Source organism: Mauremys reevesii, linkage group 6, assembly GCF_016161935.1.
Source record: "Mauremys reevesii isolate NIE-2019 linkage group 6, ASM1616193v1, whole genome shotgun sequence".
NCBI lineage: Eukaryota > Metazoa > Chordata > Testudines > Geoemydidae > Mauremys > Mauremys reevesii.
The window spans coordinates 9,310,490-9,330,026 of record NC_052628.1 but is presented as its reverse complement, the minus strand read 5'-3'; the positions used below and the strand labels follow the sequence as shown (position 1 = coordinate 9,330,026).

Genomic DNA, 19,537 nt, shown 5'->3' with positions numbered 1-19,537 from the left:
GTGCAAGAATTTTTTTTTTAAATAGGTGTCTCAAATTAAAGCTCCAGAGCCCATATTTATGAATGTAAAAAGTGCCCTGTTTTGACAGCTTTTAGGTGCCCACTTTTAAAAATCAGAACCATAAATATTTTCAAAAAGCCATGCCTCCCTGAATACTTTATCACTGGATGAACAACTCATGAGCCTGGACTTCAATCCAAGATATATAGATTTCATAATGGTCAGCTTTCAGAGAGACCACAAAGATGCTTAATTAGCATGCAAAGCAATCAGGAATTGGCAAATGCCACAATCATTAGTTTTTCAGCCGTAAGGAGCCCGGTGCTCAAAAAGCCTCCTTAACAATTAGAAAGACCCAATAAAGTGAATGACCAGTGAAGTGAATCACTTTTTAAAGTTCATTTTTATAAACTTAGTTTTTAAAGAAGTAGGCTTTGATATATATCAAAGTAATAAAGTATGTTTAACTACGACATTTGAGGGGTTCTTTTTTCTGTCCATTTATTCAAACCTGTCACCTTGAAGAGTCAAGAGACAAGTGGATAAAACAAAACAAACTCTTGTGACTAAATATGTTTGTATTTAATGCTGTAAACACAGAATAAGAGATGCTAATGAAAGTTACCACACAAATGCAAATTAGATTTTTAACAACACTGCCAAAGGGCTTCTTACATTTTAATCAGTTGAAAGTCCCCTCAATCTACTTATTGTGCCTGCAGCATTTTTGGGGAGCATCTGGAATCCAACTATCTTTCACTTTGTCTTATCCTCAGAAGTAGGATGACCAGATGCTAAGGGGTAAATATCGGGATGTGTGTGTGTCTCTCTCTCTCTCTCTCTGGCGGTATTTCAGCGGTGGGTAATAAACCTTGCTGCCAAAGACAGAAGCACTCGCCGCTGAAATACCGCCGAAGGCCATCCGCGACTGAAGGGCTCTCCGCCGAATTGCTGCCGAAGACCAGGAAACAAAATATTGGGACAAATGGCATCCCGACCGTACTCTGGTCAGGACGCAGGACAAACTCCTCAAAATTGGGACAGTCCCAATTTTATCGGGATGTCTGGTCACCCTACTCAGAAGAGCTCTGTTAGGCTACCCAATTGTAACAATGAAGAAGAGCTGAGAACACTGCAGGGCTTGCATCAGGCACAAGAAACTGTTCAAGAGCCCCATTTTCTGGGGGCCTGCAATCAGGCTGGGGTGCCCATTCTTAGTAAGACTCCACAAAGTTCACAGCTGGTACAATCCTTGAGTTCATTACGTTCTTAGACTCAAGAGCAATGTGCCCTGCCAAACACGCGCTTGAGGTTCTGAGCATGCTTTATTTGGCTGGTAAAAATTAAAAAAGAAAAAAAATATCTATCTATCTATCTATCTAGATATATCTATCTCATAGAACTGGAAGGGACCCTGAAAGGTCATTGAGTCCAGCCCCCTGCCTTCACTAGCAGGGTGCCCCAGATCCCTAAGTGGCCCCCTCAAGGATTGAACTCACAACCCTGAGTTTAGCAGGCCAATGCTCAAATCACTGAGCTATCCCTGCCCCCCAGGTAAAGTCAGGTCCGAAGTGTCTATTTCCATTCATATGGCAAATTGTTTTACTGATACAGTCAGACTGGCTCCATGCTTTCAATAATAAAATAAAAGAGGGGAAAAAGCAAAAAAAATCAAAACTAGTTTCTTTCAATAAATCGAAGAGACAAAAGTTGTAAGATTGGTTGTTTCAAAAAGATGCAACTTCTGGGAACTTTACTCTTTTAAAATGTGTTCTATCCAGTCTGTTACAATTCAGCTTTACAACTAGCAGTTCTTTCTAAGGCAGCAAAGGGCATATTGACTGATGGCATTCAAGTATCAGTATTTATATATGCAACGATTTGTGATGCAGGAATGATCGGTTGATGTTGTTTGAAACTGCATATTTTGCTAGAAGACAAAGTGTCCCATTACATAGATGCTGCCATAGTGCCTGATCTTGGCACTGGAAGCAACAAATTAAAAATGTATAGGAATCAATGACAGGTTATAATGCATCTCATTTCTGTGAGATGCAAGACAATATCTATTCTCATGCAAAAGGAATCGCTTGCAATGCTGTTATTTTGAAGTATTTTACAGAAACAATAATGAAGCATAATATGTACATTTTAAGTTACATAGGCTCAGGTACATTGTATATTAATTGGCAAAATATGTATTAATGTATCAGAAAGGCTTTTGAGTTTGGAAAAATTAGATAAGGTATATGACTTACACAATTAGACATCTTTTAAATGTAATTAATACATTGTTAGTTACCACTAAATCTCTTTACAATACTGAAACAATACATGGCAGAGTAAAAATAATTGAGCTTACTTAAATAAATCTTGTTACTCAAACCCTGGATTTTTTTTTTTTTTTTTTAAAAGAGTACATGATGACACTGTCCCTTTTAAGCTCTGGAGACAAACTCCAAACACTGCTAAAAAAGTCACAGAAAATATTCCTGTTTCTCCATGTGGGCACCAATGATACTGACAAGAATGACCTTGAGCGGATCACTGCACACTACGTGGCTCTGGGAAGAAGGATAAAGGAGTTTGAGGCGCAAGTGATGTTCTCATCCATCCTCCCTGTGGAAGGAAAAGGCCCAGGTAGAGACTGTCAAATTGTGGAAGTCAACAAATGGCTATGCAGGTGGTGTCAGAGAGAAGGCTTTGGCTTCTTTGACCATGGGATGGTGTTCCAAGAAGAAGGATTGCTCCACTTAACGAAGAGAGGGAAGAGCATCTTCGCAAGCAGGCTGGCTAACCTACTGAGGAGGGCTTTAAACTAAGTTCACCGGGGGAAGGAGAGTTAAGTTGGGAAGTGGGATACCAGGAGGAAGCGCAGGCAGGAGAGCACAAGAGGGGAGGACTCCTGCCTCATACTGAGAAAGCAGGACAATCAGCAAGTTATCTTAAGTGCCTATAGACAAATGCAAGAAGCCTGGGAAACAAGCAGGGAGAACTGGAAGTCCTGGCACAGTCAAGGAATTACAATGTAATTGGAACAACAGAGACTTGGTGGGATAAATCACATGACATGGATGGATATAAACTGTTCAGGAAGGACACGCAGGGCAGGAAAAGTGGGGGAGTTGAATTGTATGTAAGAGAGCAGTATGACTGCTCAGAGCTCCGGTATGAAACTGCAGAAAAACCTGAGAGTTTCTGGATTAAGTTTAGAAGTGTGAGCAACAAGGGTGATGTGGTGGGGCTCTGCTATAGACCACCAGACCAGGGGGATGAGGTGAATGAGGCTTCCTTCTGGCAACTAACAGAAGTTACTAGATCACAGGCCCTGGTTCTCATGGGGGACTTCAATCACTCTGATATCTGCAGAGAGAGCAATACAGCGGTGCACAGACAATCCAGAAAGTTTTTGGAAAGTGTAGGGGACAACTTCTTTGTGCAAGTGCTGGAGGAACCAACTAGGGGCAGAGCTCTTCTTGACCTGCTGCTCACAAACAGGGAAGAATTAGTAGGGGAAGCAAAAGTGGATGGGAATCTGGGAGGCAGTGACCATGAGATGGTTGAGTTCAGGAGCCTGACAAAAAGAAGAAAGGAGAGCAGCAGAATACAGACCCTGGACTTCAGAAAAGCAGACTTTGACTCCCTCAGGGAGCTGCTGGGCAGAATCCCCTGGGAAAACAAAATGAAGGGGAAAGAAATCCAGGAGAGATTTTAAAGAATCCTTATTGAGGTTGCAGGAACAAACCATCCCAATGTGTAGAAAGAACAGTAAATATGGCAGGCGGCCAGCTTGGCTTAACGATGAAATCCTTGCTGATCTTAAAACACAAAAAAGAAGCTTACAAGAAATGGAAGATTGGACAAATGACCAGGAGGAGTATAAAAATAGTGCTTAGGCATGCAGGAACGAAATCTGGAAGGCCAAATCACACTTCGAGTTGCAGCTAGTAAGGGATGTTAAGAGTAATAAGAAGGGTTTCTTCAGATATGTTAGTGTTAGGCCTGAATGAAAATATAGCAGGCAAAACAGTTATGCCAACCTGACTAAAGTCAGGCTAAAAGAGGTTTCTGGGTAATCCCAGAGTGGAAAAGTACTGAGAAGCAGCATAGTTTTACAGAGCCTTGGAAAACGTGAGATAAGCCAGGGATTGCATTCCTGGCATACCATTAGCTGTGCTAAGGACAGTGTTTGAAGAACTGATAAGGAACTCTAGCATCCCACGGTTCAGATTCTAACTCTCTGGGTGAGTTATAGGTTTGTTTAAAACTCCCCTGTATTTCTAACTTTTGGGTGTTGTTAAGATATAATTAATAATCTAAAGTTGTAGACAGAGTCTAGACGTGTGTATATTAAAAGTGTCTAGTTTTAAGTTGTTAAACAAAGGGGGGTGGGCTTTGCTCAAGTGAGTGATGTATGACGTAATAAAACTGACTATATAGGCTAATACTAAGCTGTAAAGTGCCGGCTGGTTCTCACTGGAGACGAGCGGCCCTTTGTTGATGCGTGCACTTGTCAATAAAGGGATTTTGATCAGACCTTGCTGGTGTTGCCTGTCTCTCTGTGAACAGACAACGAATTTCGCTGTCGGGGTTAAAGTCCCCAACATTAGCAACAAGGTGGTGGTCAAGGAAAGTGTGGGGCCCTTACTGAATGAGGGAGGTAATCTACTGACAGAGGATGTGGAAAAAGCTAATGTACTCAATGCTTTTTTTTGCCTCTGTCTTCATGAACAAAGTCAGCTCCCAGACTACTGCACTGGGCAGCACAGTATGGGGAGGAGGTGACCAGCCCTCTGTGGAGAAAGAAGTGGTTCAGGACTATTTAGAAAAGCTGGACGAGCATAAGTCCAAGGGGGAGGATGCACTGCATCCGAGGGTGCTAAAAGAGTTGGCGAATGTGATTGCAGAGCCATTGGCCATTATCTTTGAAAATTCACTGCGATCAGGGGTGGTCCTGGATAACTGGAAAAAGGCTAATGTAGTGCCCACCTTTAAAAAAGGGAAGAAAGAGAACCTGGGGAACTACAGACAAGTCAGCCTCACCTCAGTGTCCAGAAAAAGCATGGAGCAGGTCTTTAAGGAATCCATTTTGAAGCACCTGGAGGAGAGGAAAGTGATCAGGAACAGTCAGCATGGATTCACCAAGGGCAAGTCATGCCTGACTAACCTAATTGCCTTCTATGAGGAGATAACTGGCTCTGTGGCTGAGGGGAAAGCAGTGACGTGTTATTCCTTACTTTAGCAAAGGTTTTGATATGGTCTCCCACAGTATTCTTGCCAGCAACTTGAAGTATGGGCTGGATGAATGGACTATAAGGTGGATAGAAAACTGGCTAGATAATCGGGCTCAGCTGGTAGTGATCAATGGCTCCATGTCTAGTTGGCAGCTGGTATCAAGCAGAGTGCCCCAAGGGTCGGTGCTGGGGCCGGTTTTGTTCAATATCTTCATTATTGATCTAGAGGATGGCGTGGACTGCACCCTCAGCAAGTTTGCAGATGACAATAAACTGGGAGGAGTGGTAGATATGCTGGAAGGTAGGGATAGGATACAGAGGACCTAGACAAATTAGAGGACTAGGCCAAAAGAAATCTGATGAGGTTCAACAAGGACAAGTGCAGAGTCCTGCATTTAGGACGGAAGAATCCCATGCACTGCTACAGACTACCGACCGAGTGGCTAGGCAGCAGTTCTGCAGAAAAGGACCTAGGGGTTAGTGGATGAGAAGCTGGATAGGAGTCAACAGTGTGCCCTTGTTGCCAAGGAGGCTAAAGGCATTTTGGGCTGTATAAGTAGGAAAATTGCCAGCAGATCGAGGGAAGTGATCATTCCCCTCTATTCGGCATTGGTGAGGCCTCATCTGGAGTGCTGTGTCCAGTTTTGGGCCCCACAATACAAGAAAGATGTGGAAAAATTGGAAAGAGTCCAGCGAAGGGCAACAAAAATGATTAGGGGGCTGGAGCACATGACTTATGAGGAAAGGCTGAGGGAACTGGGATTATTTAGTCTGCAGAAGAGAAGATATCTTCTTTCAACTACCTGAAAGTGGGTTCCAAAGAGGATGGATCTAGACTGTTCTCAGTGGTACCAGATGACAGAACGAGGAGTAATGGTCTCAAGTTGCAGTGGGGGCAGTTTAGGTTGGATATTAGGAAAAACTTTTTCACTAGGAGGGTGGTGAAGAACTGGAATGGGTTACCTAGGGAGGTGGTGGAATCTTCCTTAGAGGTTTTCAAGGTCAGGTTTGACAAAGCCCTCGCTGGGATGATTTAGTTGGGTTTGGTCCTGCTTTGAGCAGGGGGTTGGACTAGATGACCTCCTGAGGTCCCTTCCAACCCTGATATTCTATTTTTAGAGCCCATGAACTTACTACATGTATTGTTATCTTGGTTCTACAGTGCACTGATGACATGTTTCTGATGTAGAGTAGGGAAGAGTTGTTTTCATGTATCGGTGTTCATGTTTATTAGGCAGAATGCAGCATTAAAGGACTTATTTTACTTTATAGTTTTGTCCTAAGCACAAAATACCCTCTACAGAAAGAGCTGTGATGGTGCTCACACCCACACTATCTCACAAAGGAATTACACCTCTTCCCATGTGTTGAGAGGAAAGACAAGCCCCATGGAATGGACCTGACATGCAAAACCTGAAGGAGCTGACAGCTGTGGCCTATTAAGAGAGAGCCATAAAAGGCTCCTGGGATCCATTGAATTTCCTTCCACATGGAACATAGGATCGAGTACTGAAACCCACAACTGGGTCCAGTAGTGCCCTATTTATGGCCCCCATTGCCCAGGAGGGCTTGCACTGTTTAAGAAGGGAATTCTGCTAAGAAGGGAAAACTTTGTGGTTATACAAACTATATTGCCTGGGAAAAGTTTGTGTTTAGCTTCTCAACCACAAGAGCGGACTAGAACTAGTCTTTTTGCACTAAAGTCAATGGTAAGTATAAGGCCTGATACCAAGTGTTTGTAGGATTGGTTCCATACAGGTACCTTTAATAAAAAGGTTCCACACTTAAAAAAACAAACAAACAAACAAAAAAAACCCCCCACCACCATAAATATCAATTTATATATTTCTCCCCCCCCCCCCACCTCAAACCGATGCAGAATAAGATTTTTGAGAAGTCCTCTTACCAGTTACAAAGGAAACTATTAAGGAAGAATCAGAGGGGTAGCTGTGTTAGTCTGTATCCAGAAAAACAACGAGGAGTCCTGTGGCACCTTAAAGACTAACAGGTTTATTTGGGCATAAGCTTTTGTGGGTAAAAAACCCACTTCTTCAGATGCATGGAGTGAAAATTACAGATGCAGGCATCAATATACTGACACATGAAGAGAAAGGAGTTACCCTACAAGTGGAGAACCAGTGCTGACAGGGCCAAGAAGAATGTACATTCAACCCCGCACTGTTTTACTATCGTATGGAGTATATACTGTATTACAACACAGAGATAAGAGGAATTTCAGCCAGAATTTATCATGGTAAAGTACTGCCCTCTGCTGCACTGCTTAGGATTTTCCAGTGGAAAAATTAAATTAAGTCCCCAGTGTAAGGATTTTCATGTGAATCTGAGTTGCAGGACAGGGCCTTTGTTTTCTGCAGCCCTTCATGTACACTGTATCCGAAAATGTTTTACAGGTTCACAATACAAACAACAAATGGACACAAAACAAGAAGCAAATATAAAGGAGAATAAATGTTTTGGGACAAAGATATTTTGTTAAAGCTTCATGCTAGCTTTCAAACCTTAATTTCAATCTCATAAAAATGAAATGAATGCAAACTGGGGCCCATCCAGGAAATAAGTAAAACCTTTACTACAGAGCATTAGGTCAGAGATTCAGTCTATATCAAAATTCATACTCTGCATTAATGCTCAAGTGCATCATTTAACAAAATCAGTGTTTATACATTGGCTCAGTTTTCTCTCCAGCCATTTAATGTTGTTTTCTGTTGATTGCTGTGTTTTAATTTAACAAACGTTTTAATTTAATGACAATGATACCAGTTTCACCTTTAAAATTAACAAAAAAATGATAATGTAATTATGAGAGAGGGGCTTTGGGTAAATGTCAAATTCCAGATGGTGGGTATTTATGGAATGTAAGGAAGCTAAACCAGTATCTTTCAACAGTGATTTTCAACCTGTGGTCGGTGGACCCCTGGGAATCCGCAGACTATGTCTAAGGTTTCCAAAAGGGTCCATGCCTCCATTCAAAGTTTTTTAAGGGGTCTGCAAATGAAAAAAAAGGTTGAAAACCATTGTCCTTCAGCACTCTTCCAGACACAAGTAATTTGGAAACTCTTCAGACTTGTTAAATTTAATGTAGATACCAGATCATCATAAATGGTGTGTGACTAACTCAAGTTACCTAAAGTTCAGTCAAGACCATGGACCTACATTTTATTTGCCATAAACTGAAACGTGAACAGCCATCGTAACTGGTTTGGTCCCCAAATCCTTTTACTACACCCACCTGTTTGAGGTCTAATAAAACAGCAGAAACACATACTATGCTAATTATGTTTTTTATACTCATAATAAAATGTTATCAGGTGGACTTGGAGAGTCAGGCTGGAAAAATGTTATGTAATTAGGGAAATTATAAATTAAATGCTGGAAGCCTCACATTCTTCAGTAAACAAATCTGACATACTGGAACTCTAGCTAATCTCTGCAATTCAAGACCAGATTCAGGGGGACAACTAAGAAATAAAACAATACATTTATTCATATCACACATGTTCCAACTTCACAAAACCTTGACAGCTATGAAAATGGGGTGCTAATGGTGACCTGCTATGGTCAAGGTTGCATGACACTTCCCATAGTAATGTCACTTCCAACAGTTTGCAGCTTAGGAAATGATCGCCTTTCAGGCTCAAAATCTCAATGCTAGGCTTATGTCCAAGGAACATTTTTTGCAGGGGAGGGGGAAGATAGGGAGAGAATAAGAAAATGTTCCTCTGTTTGAATGTATGAAGAAAAATACACTTTCCTCATAATAGGTCAACTTTATAGAAGTAACAATTGAAGGTAGAAAGCTGATATTTGGCATGGAGATAGTCCTAACTGAAGTGAATCCCTTTAAGCCTCTCAGAAAATTAGCTTTGCTTCTTTGGAGTTATGAGCCTTTGAAAATCATTCTGTGAATATGCAGAACATTTTGCATGGGTAACTGCTAAGCTCATAAAGGCGGCAGCTAAGAAAGGTCATGCTCTGTTAGCTGGAAAACTAAGTTACAGCTGCATGTTCCACTCCTGTCCCTATAAAAATACCCTCTCCAACGAACTGTGCACAGGTTTGGGAGTCTAGTGGTCTAATGTTCTGTTCCCCTCTCCCCAGCTGATTGGCTTTAATTCTCTGCCCTTATTTATTGAAGCCTCATACACTTTGGAAAGTAATACATACTATCCACCTTTTACAGAGAATAACTGAAGCAAAGCTAATGTTTTCAGAAACGTTTATTTTGGGTCCCCAATGTTAGACTAAGTACCTAGATATTCAGAGCTGCTGAGTTTTTGGATCTCAGATTGACTTCAACTGTGATATAATTAACAAGGCAAAGAGGCTGCAACCAGGAATAGGGAGCCTTTTTGTTAAATGTGATACAAAGAACATGTCTAAGGGTGCACTGGCTCTTAAAGACTGCCCAAATCAAGGCCCAGTACACACCTGTTACTGTTGAAGCCCACATCAAATGCATTCTGGGACTTGCAAGAGCTAGGGTGCTTAGGCTGAGAGCAAAAGCTTCTGGGAAAGGGGTTGGGACAGGGATGGGCAAAGTTTTTGGCCCGAGGGCCACATCAGAGTTGCGAAAAGGTATGGAGGGCCAAGTAGGGAAGGCTGTACCTCCCCAAACAGCCTGCCCCCCACCCCCTATGCACCCCCTCCCACTGCCTGTCCCCTGACTGCCCCCCCTCAGAACCCCTGGCCCATCCAACCCCTACTCCCTGTCCCCAACCGCCCCCTCCCGGGACCCCTTGCCCCATGCAGGGGGTGCGCCGGTGCTGAGCTGCCCGAGTGCCCAACCCTGGGGCCCCCTGTTGTTGGGGGGCCCTGTGCCAGGGCACCCTGTGTTCACTGGTAAATCTGCCCCTGAGCCGCACCGCCCGGCCAGAGCCAGCCACACTGCTGGCATGGCAAGCTGAGGCTGCAGGGAAGGGGGAACAGCAGGGGAGGGGCCAGGGCTGGCCAGGAGCTCAGGGGCCAGGCAGGACGGCCCTGCAGGCAGGATGTGGCCTGCGTGTCGTAGTTTGCCCACCTCTGGGTTAGGACCATAAGTAACCTTCTCAGAATAGGGAGAGAACATGAAGTGAAGTGACTCCAGCTGAGAGAAAACCATGCAGGAAGCTTATAGGAAAAAAAGCTGGTTGAATAGCCTGAGACAAGGGCCAAGAAGCAGACAGGAGGATAAGAACTCTGGGAAGGGATGTGTGTGTTTAGTAAAGAATTACCTGTGAACCCTTGCACCATGAAAGTTTAGCAATGCAGCAAAGGGTGAAGGTTTGTGGACTTCAGTTCTGTTGGACTCTTGTTTACCTCAGAAAGGGAAGAGGTAAGGTTTTGCTAGAGGGCTAAACTACCCTACCAAGAAGAGTGTAATTGAGACAACACCATGCTTAACTACAGAGCGATAAACCACTACAACTAATCACTGCCTCTAAGACCTTACAAGCTACAGTAATTAAGACAGGATGCAACCAGTTTAACAAACAATAGGGTACAGAAGGGTAGGTAGGAAGAATGCATTTAAAAAGGAAAGCTCCATATTTACAAAGGCTTGTAGTGCACCATTTGGTGAGTCCAATTCAATTGTAAATATTTTCAAATACACATGCACCTATTGTTTTTAAAACATTTGCCCATTTCCTTTTCTTTTAAACTTCTGCCATTGCCGATTTCCTTTTTTTAAAAAGTTTTGCTTATACAAGTTTCCAGAATCTCTCTCTCTCAATTACAATGTACAGGTTTTTTTAACCATGTATTTCAGATCATTTTTATACCTTTGCATTGATAATTACTACAACATGAATTAGAAACATTGAGAAAAAATATGAAGGATTCTAGACATGTATTTAAGATTCTAGGAATTGACAGGACGACACATGGAACCACTTTTAGGTTAAAAACAGTATTAGAACCACAGGAATGAGCAGGGATACCTTGGTGTAATAATCAAGATGGTTGAATATCAATATAACTAGTACTAAAAAAATGTTTAAATTTGTACTGTATTTGGAATGCAGTTGAGTGTATAGCTGCCAAATCTGTCTGCAAAAAGTCTTTTTTTTTTTTTACAACAGGCACACAATTAATAGATCCTGAAATTGCTTTGAGATTGTTTAATTTTTCATAGGCTCATTCGCACAATTTTATAAAGAACAATTAGGATTTTTGGAGCCAGCATTATTTTCTAATTAGTGATTACCCATTAATTTCATCTTTGTTTTTCCTAACATCTCAGCTAAAACTTGAAAGTTGTCAGTGTCAGATTTCCTGATCTGAGGACAAAATTAATTAGAGAGGCAGTTACAATAAGCAACTCAATTTCATTTTAATCTGCTGAGCGTTGCTTTCCAGCAATGCACATTTTAGTCAACCAATTTTGTGACTAACAAAACTTTTAGCAGTCCTTAATTTGCACAGAACAGGAATTTCAATATTATTGCATTGTTTGTACATTAGCCTGTAAAGAAAAAATAATTCATTTCCATTCCACTTTTATTTATGAATTGTAGCTTTTCCTTCAGAACTCAGAAACAATTCTGTTACAATGAAACACACAAGACTGTATGCAGAACAGGCACAACAGTATAAACTAAGTGAGAAGCTGAAAGGAAATGTATTGTATAAAAGAATATTGGTATTTAACTGCAATTAATAGACTCCCACTATATACATCTCTTAAAAGGTCCCCTCCACCGATATCAGTACCCAACATGCACTCATTTCACATTGTGAAATAAGTATTTAATTTTGTGCATGATGCACTCTGCTCCCTATTTGCTACTTCCCTAATACGTACAATCTTGAGCTATAAATTACTAACAAGTCAACTTTAGATCATCTGATGTAGCCTTAAGATTTTTTTAAAAAGCAGTCTAATCCACAACTATCACTTGTTGGATGTTACAGTGTCCATAAAGTAAAATTCAACAAAACATTATGCCAAGATATATTTGCAAAGTAATAGTATAGCAGTATTTGATGATTTAAAAAAAAAATACCTGTTTTTGTTAGCAAGAGATTATCCAGATGCCGGTCTCCAACTCCAAGGATATAGGTAATAACACAATAACCAGCTGCAATGACAAGTAAATTATAAACAAACAATCAGGACTATTCCATATCCTGGATACTACGTGTTCCATACTGTTCATAGTAGTAGGTTTGCCATTAGCTTAATTCTTGAAAAATGGATAAACTGGGGAATCAAGAACACAGTGAGGTATAAAGAACAACTTTTGAAATAAAATTAAATGCATAGAGAAATGTAGTAGGTATCTTCTTATGTATTAATGAAATCCTAAAATCTAATACTGTACAGTTGTATGTACATTTACAAGACTACATATGCTTAAAATCTGAAAGTCACCTTATTTCTTCCAACATTAGATCAGCATGGGATGATTTAATACACCATGAAAGTGAAACTAAAACAAATATTGGCATCCGACAAAGTGGATATTCACCCACGAAAGCTCATGCTGCAAAACGTCTGTTAGTCTATAAGGTGCCACAGGATTCTTTGCTGCAAATATTTTAAAGTTCTGCATTTATAATCGTTTACACAATTCTATTTGCCAGCATTATACTGCTTTCACACTTGGCTCCTGTAATCTAATGGTGACAGTGAAGTTACAACTAAGTCATCAATGAGTCCCTAATGCCAACAATGCTCACAATATTAACCTTAGAAATGGTGGGGGAAAAAAATCACTGGAATAATTTTTCTGACCAAAAAAACCAAGTTGGAAGAGCATCTAGCTTGTGAGTAATACCTGAGGTCTCAAGAGGGAGACCAGTGCAGCAGTCTTTCAAAACTTTCTGTAATCTGCCTGCAACAATATTTAGGGTGAGAAATACTATTTGTAACCAATTTCTTTAGTGAAACTAGCTTGGGTTGCATGTTTGGTTTCATTTGCTTAGTAATCTGTTTTGTTCTGTTTGCTACCCCTTTTACCACTTAAAATCTGCCTTTTGTAGTTAATAAAATTTGTTTTGTTTATTATATAACCCAGTTTCTGTAATTTCTAACTGGGGGGAGGGAGGGCTAGAAGTTGTGCATACCTTCTTCCACATTGAGGGAGGAGGCAGATTTCATAATATACCTTTGGGTCTACATTCCAAAGGAGGTGGACACCTGGGTGCTGAAGCAAGTCCCTTAAACTGAGTCTTCCCAGAGCTGATCTGCAGCTGGGTGTCGCCCTGCCTGTGTGTGAGTTAAAGGAGGCTTTAATAGCCTGGCTCAGCAAGACAGGTTAAAGGGGGCCCATGCTGGCAGAACACATAGACTCAGTGATATCTCAGAACATCAGTTGGCTTCCTAAGGGGCATAACCTGTCACACCGGCCTCATGTTGTTAGGCAGGGCAATAAATTTCCCAAACACATCTTGCAATCATGTAAGTGTTCATTAGTTATCCAATATTTATCAGTATCGCTGTGCTACTATATTACTTAAATGATGAATTCCTCTCATTTCAGGTACTTAAAAGGGAAAAGTTAAAAATATCAATCACTGTTTTTAAATAAATTCTACATACAATGCATTTGAACATTACTAAGTATACAGGTCCAATAGTGGCACACTACTTTCCTTTGTGCCAACAGTGGCACATCTAATCAGCAAGTAAACATTTGTAATAACTTACCACAGCTTTTAACATAAGTGTCCATCACCTCTGCACTTATCCCATTAGGACCAGTCTCACTTGGTGCATGTTTTCTGAAGAAGTTCTGCAAGGACATCAAAACACTTACTTACCCCATAAAGCTTTGAACTAACTTCAGAGCAGATAGAAAAGTTAGCAGTTTATGACCTTGGTAAATCTATTACCATACTCTGTGAAGACACACTTCTGGTATCAATCTTGCGACTTATAAGAATGTCAAGGTTGAATTCAAGAATGTGTTATGTTCAAAGTTTTCAGATAACGTTAAACAAAAAAAATGTAGCAAGTTATGTTTTCATGCTACGGTTTAGATCTTTGTTCGCATTTTCTTATTCACCAAAGCAGAAACAGATTTTAAATCACTGTCACAAATTGAAGTGCTCTTCCTTTAAAATAACCCATAAAATTAAATTTGTATTGCTGAGTTATTGCATAATTACCATGAGCATCAAAAATGCTTCCATAGTAAATATATTTTTCTGCTAGACTAGAAAAAGCTAAACAGCACTAGCAATTCAAATTAATCTAAAAGTTGAGTAACATCTTAGAATGATGTGATGAACATTAGACAAACTATGCACGAATACTTTATTTCCCTTACTTCAACTCAAAATAAACAAGTCTAGTAATTTTATAGAAATAGTCACAAGGTTTAAAGTTTGGAATGGAATTAAACCTTTATCGAGACAGTCTATAACTGCGTTCTAGAGGAAACTGGTTTTGATTTTGCCAAGTTAGGAACATTTGAAAATCATGTGCTGAGCTTGAGCAGTGGAGTTTTTTCATGAAGTAATCACCTAAAGAAAAGCCATTCAAGGATGTGCAGCAAAGTTATCAGTTAACTGGCTAGTACCTTATCTTGCTGAAAATGGCCAGGATACAGAAATGAAGGGACCTTGCAATATTGTAAGGTATAAAAGTGCAGGCTTTTGAAGTGCTGTACAGGAAAAAGTCCTGCTCTGGGATGCCTTGGGAATTTAGTATGTAGTGTAGAATTCCAGGATATTAGAGAGGGAAGGTGGGTGAGGTGATATATTTTATTGGACCAACTTCTGGTGGCGAGAAAAGCTTTTGAGCCACACAGAGCTCTTCTTCAGGTACAGGTACTCAGTGTCACATCTAAAATGCAAGGTGGAATAGATTGTTCAGCATAAATAGTTAGCACATATTCTAATCTAAGGTACTATTCAAGGTAGAGTGGTCTGTGACCTCTGTAGTCACAGGACAAAAAGAGGGGGTTAGCAGGTTATAGATTGTTGTAATACAGCCATAAATCCCATGTTTGTGTTCAGTCTAGTATTGTTAATGTTTAGCAGAGTTATGAATTTAAGCTCCCAGGCTCATCTTTTGAAAGCATTGTACGGGTTTCCTTTGAGGACAAGGACAGATGGGTCAGACAAAGTAATTGTTTTATGAAGAGTGCTCACCCACAGGTCATATGGTGTTTCTGTCTTTTATCATTTTCCTGTGAGTTCATTCGGGAATGTAGTCATTGTCTGGTTTCACCCACATAGTTGTTATTGGGGCATTGCTGAGGTATGCCACGTGTCGTGATAGACGTGTAGGATCCACGGATCTTGAAAGGTGTGTTGTGGGGGATGTTGATCATTCTAGCAGTGGCAATATGTCTGCAGGTTTTGCATCTGTTCTTCTGGTAAGGTCTGGTGCCACTTTGAGTTGGCATGTCCTGGTCTGTGGGGAGCTTGCTTATGATGATGAGCTTGGAGAGTGTGGGGGAAGAAGGTTATTTGAAGGCCAGAAGTGAGGGAGCATGAAAGATTTATTTCGGGATGGGTCCCTCTCGAGTATAGGTTACAGTTGTTTGAGGATACCATGTATGGATTCCAGTGTGAGGTAGCAGGTGACAACTAAAGGTGTACAGTTGGAGGGGGTGTTATTTCTGTATTGAAGCAGGTTCTCAGAGTATTTAGGTGGTACGTTCCATGATGCAATCTACTTCTCTGGTGAAGTATGTTTGGTTGGTGGTTTTGAGCATGTTAAGGTGTATATCCTGGACTTTCTCCTTGGAGCATATTCTGTAATATCTGAGTGTCTGTAGATAACAGATTTCTTAGTATGTTTGGGGTAGATACTGGATCTATGAAGGTGTGCTGATGAGTTGGTTTCTTGTATATGGTTGTCCATAGGGTTCCATTGTTAAAACTGATTGTGGTGTCCAAGAAGTTGATGCTAGTGTGGGAGTTCTCAGTAACAAAAAACACTGGTATGTATCTCAACTGACTGTTCTAAAGTTTTTGCTACTATGAACTCCTAGAACTCCTGTAACAGGGGGAGGGATAGCTCAATGGTTTGAGCATTGGCCTGCTAAACCCAGGGTTGAGAGTTCAATCCTTGAGGGGGCCTTTTAGGAATCTGGGGCAAAATCAGTGCTTGGTTCTGCTAGTGAAGGCAGGGGGCTGGACTCAATGACCTTTCAAGGTCACTTCCAGTTCTATGAGATAGGTATATCTCCATATATTACCTAAAACTAGAAAACAGAACAAGACCAATAACTATCAGTTTTCATTCATCTGTAAAGCACAATCAGAATTTCAGTGTCAAAACTAGTTGAGTCTTGCCCTGAATTCTTCAACAATATTAATTTTACACACAAATATCCATGCTGCATACTCATGCAAAAGATCTGCAATATGAAGACACTGTTCCCAAATGAATGAAATAAGAAGAGACACCAGATCATATACCTGTATACTTTCTTCAGTAGCAAGAACTTCAGCAACAGGGACTGACTGAATAAACTGCATGAAACCTGTGAAAAGAAAGCAGTAACTTCAGTACTTGAAGGTGTAAAATAAGGAGAGAACAACTTTGGTGAAGAAATAAAGCTATGCATCTTTTACTCCACTGCATTCAGCAAGCAAGGTTTTGCCAGTAAACATAGCCTGCAGTAAATTTTAAATATACTTGTCACAAGAACACAACTGCTTGACCCGGGCTGGAAAGATATCTGGCTTGTGAAGGAATCGACCTAAGACAATATCTAGGGTGAGGAATTACTATTTGTAACCAATTTCTTTGCAATTTTATTTGCTTGGGAATCTGCTTTGTTCTGTTTGTTACCTCTTTACCACTTAAAATTCACCTTTCATAGTTAAACTTATTTATTTTTTATAATATAAAACTCAGTTTATGTAATTTGTAACTGAGGGGGCAAGAGGTTGTGCCCACTCCCTTTAAGAGGGACAAACCCAGAGTGCTGGGACAAGCCCGTAAGGCTGAATCTTTCCAGAGCAGGTCTCTGTCTCTCTGTGCAGCTGGGTGTGGTCCTGCCTGTGTGGTTGGCTGGAAGAGGCTTGTGAGCCTAACCCAGCAAGACCAGGTAAAGGGGACCCAGGCTGGCAGAACAGGCTGACTCAGTGGCATCCAAGGACATCTGGTGGCATTCAGAGGGGGGCAAACTGTCACACCCTGTTAAGAAGGTAGCCATTATACCCATTTTATGCATGGAGAAGCATATCGAAATTTTACATGACTTGCCCAAGGCTAGGCAGCAAGCTAGCAATAAAGTTGGAGCTATAACTTGAGTCTCTTGATTCCGAGACCTTGCTTCTCATTATGAATAAAAATAGACCCTACTATAGAAGACTGAGTAAAGTAAAGATGATGACTATTTGTACAATCTGTTTTAAGAATCATAATGATTGAACAAAATTGTATGAAAACAACAGTAGATTCTAGTGGATTTCAATACAACTGGATCATGAGACATTTTAAAGATTTCAATGGTACAAATATAGGACAAAGAGGAGATTACTGACTTTAACTGGAGGTTCTTCAAGCTGTGTGGTGCCTGTCTGGAATCCAGACATGGGTGCACATGCACCAGAGCCAAAATTGTTCTGTAGTGTTCGTTGACCCGCACTTGCGTCATCTGCATGTCTGCTACATGAGGCTGTGTGGGTCAACGCCGCTTCAGTACCCCTCTTATCTGAAAGCAATGGAGTCCGCAGAAGAGGGCATGGAGGGCAGTATTGGAATCCATATAGGGACCACACATCTCAAAGAACCTCCAGTTACAGTAAGTAACCTCCTCCTCCTCCTCCTCTTCTTCAAGTGATGGTCCCTATATGGATTCCAGACATGAGAGAGCGGCGAGCAGTGCTCAGTGTGAAGGTGGGTGTGTGGAGTCACGTGAATTAACAGTCTAGAGCACGGCTCGGCCGACAGCCGCATCCATCACCATTGCCAAGGCGATGGCATAGCAAGTCGTGAAGGTGCTAGTGTGCCTCATCGAGGTGATGGCCAAAAGAGGATCATCTTCATGGAGAGGTGGACAAGGGAGCAGATCAGGAGGGGCTCAAAGGGCTGTTTAGTGAGGGTAGAGAAGATTATGTACATGTTCCAAGAGGGATTTCCAGCAGGAAGGCATTGAGCAAGCCTTTAAGGAAGCAAACAATGGTCAGGTGAGTGAAGATGGAGGAACAGTCCACGGGGGGTTGGTGGAAAGTGGACTGGAGGACAAGCGGAGAGGTGGAGGTGGTCGGTGAACCAGTATTGGTGAGGCCAAAAGGGGGCGACCAGGATGACCATCGTTCGATCCCGTCATACCTTGCACAGGACTTGTGGGAGCAGAGGGAAGGGTGGAAAGGCATGCGGACTTCGGAGGTCCAAGGCAGGAGGAGGGCATTGCCCCACAAGCCAATTCCAAGGGTCCCTCTGGAGCAGAAAAGGGGGAATTTGAAGGTCTCCGAGGTCCCAATGTGGGGTGCCCCACGGGCGTAAGATAGAGTGAAACATGGGATCATGGATCTCCCACTTGTGATTTGTGTAAAAGGACCTGCTGAAGTGTGAAAGGTGCACGCTGTGCAGTGTGATCCCACACTTGATGCATCAGTTCCAGAGGTGGATGGTTCGGCAAAGAGAGAGGGCGACCTGGCACCGCCTTGTTTGTTGATACACACAACTGCCATCATGTAGTCAGAGAGCAGCTGAAGGTGCCGGGACCATATGACAGGGAGGAACGCCTGACAGGCCAGGTGGGTGGTGCAGAGTTCCAAAATGCTGACGTGCATCCTCACCTCTCTGGGCAGCGTGACTATCCAGATGGGTGCCCCACCCTGTGAGGGAGGCATCTGTGGTGAGAATAGTGTGGGGAATGGGAGGAGCAAATGGGATGCGGACCAAAACCAGTAGGGCCAAGCATAGGGTTTACCACGCATTGGCGGGCCCTGGGGCAACGGAACCACGGCTCAGTGCAAGGGTCATAGGCGTATGGCTAGGGTGGGTAGTGCCTGCCATCCGGGCTGTGAGAATGCGCAGGAGAGAGAAAGGGTCTGGCGTGGAAAACCATTCAGACTCAGAGGATGGATTTGGTAGAGGTGGAGCTGTTGGTGCATGCGTGGAAGAGGAGTGCCACCCCAGAAGGAGGAGGAGAGGTTCATCCGCTGGAGAGGTAAGCAATGAGGTGTCCACGGATAAAGAACTGGCATAGGAGAGAATGAACTTGGCTGTGGGCATCAGCAGTTCTAGGCGGCCTGGAGTGTGGGAGCCAGGCATGCCAGTCTGAAAGGGTCCAGCAGCATAGATGGTACCGGCGGTGAAGATGGAGGCAGGGTGGGAAGCAGCACCTACGGCTTGCATAGGTGTTTCGTTTTATGTTCTGTCCAGGGAT

The 19,537-nt window shown here is 42.0% G+C and overlaps 1 protein-coding gene across 1 annotated transcript in view; it reads right to left on the bottom strand.

The window, feature by feature from the left end:
* The window catches only part of PIK3C3 (phosphatidylinositol 3-kinase catalytic subunit type 3), a 131,159-nt gene that overhangs the window by 44,984 nt on the left and 66,638 nt on the right, over nucleotides 1-19,537 (bottom strand). The window contains exons 19-21 of the mRNA XM_039545351.1: nucleotides 16,611-16,675; nucleotides 13,885-13,969; nucleotides 12,239-12,313 (exon numbers count right to left, since the gene is read on the bottom strand). Coding sequence (XP_039401285.1) covers nucleotides 12,239-12,313; nucleotides 13,885-13,969; nucleotides 16,611-16,675 — 225 coding nt within the window. The remainder of the gene's footprint in view (nucleotides 1-12,238; nucleotides 12,314-13,884; nucleotides 13,970-16,610; nucleotides 16,676-19,537) is intronic.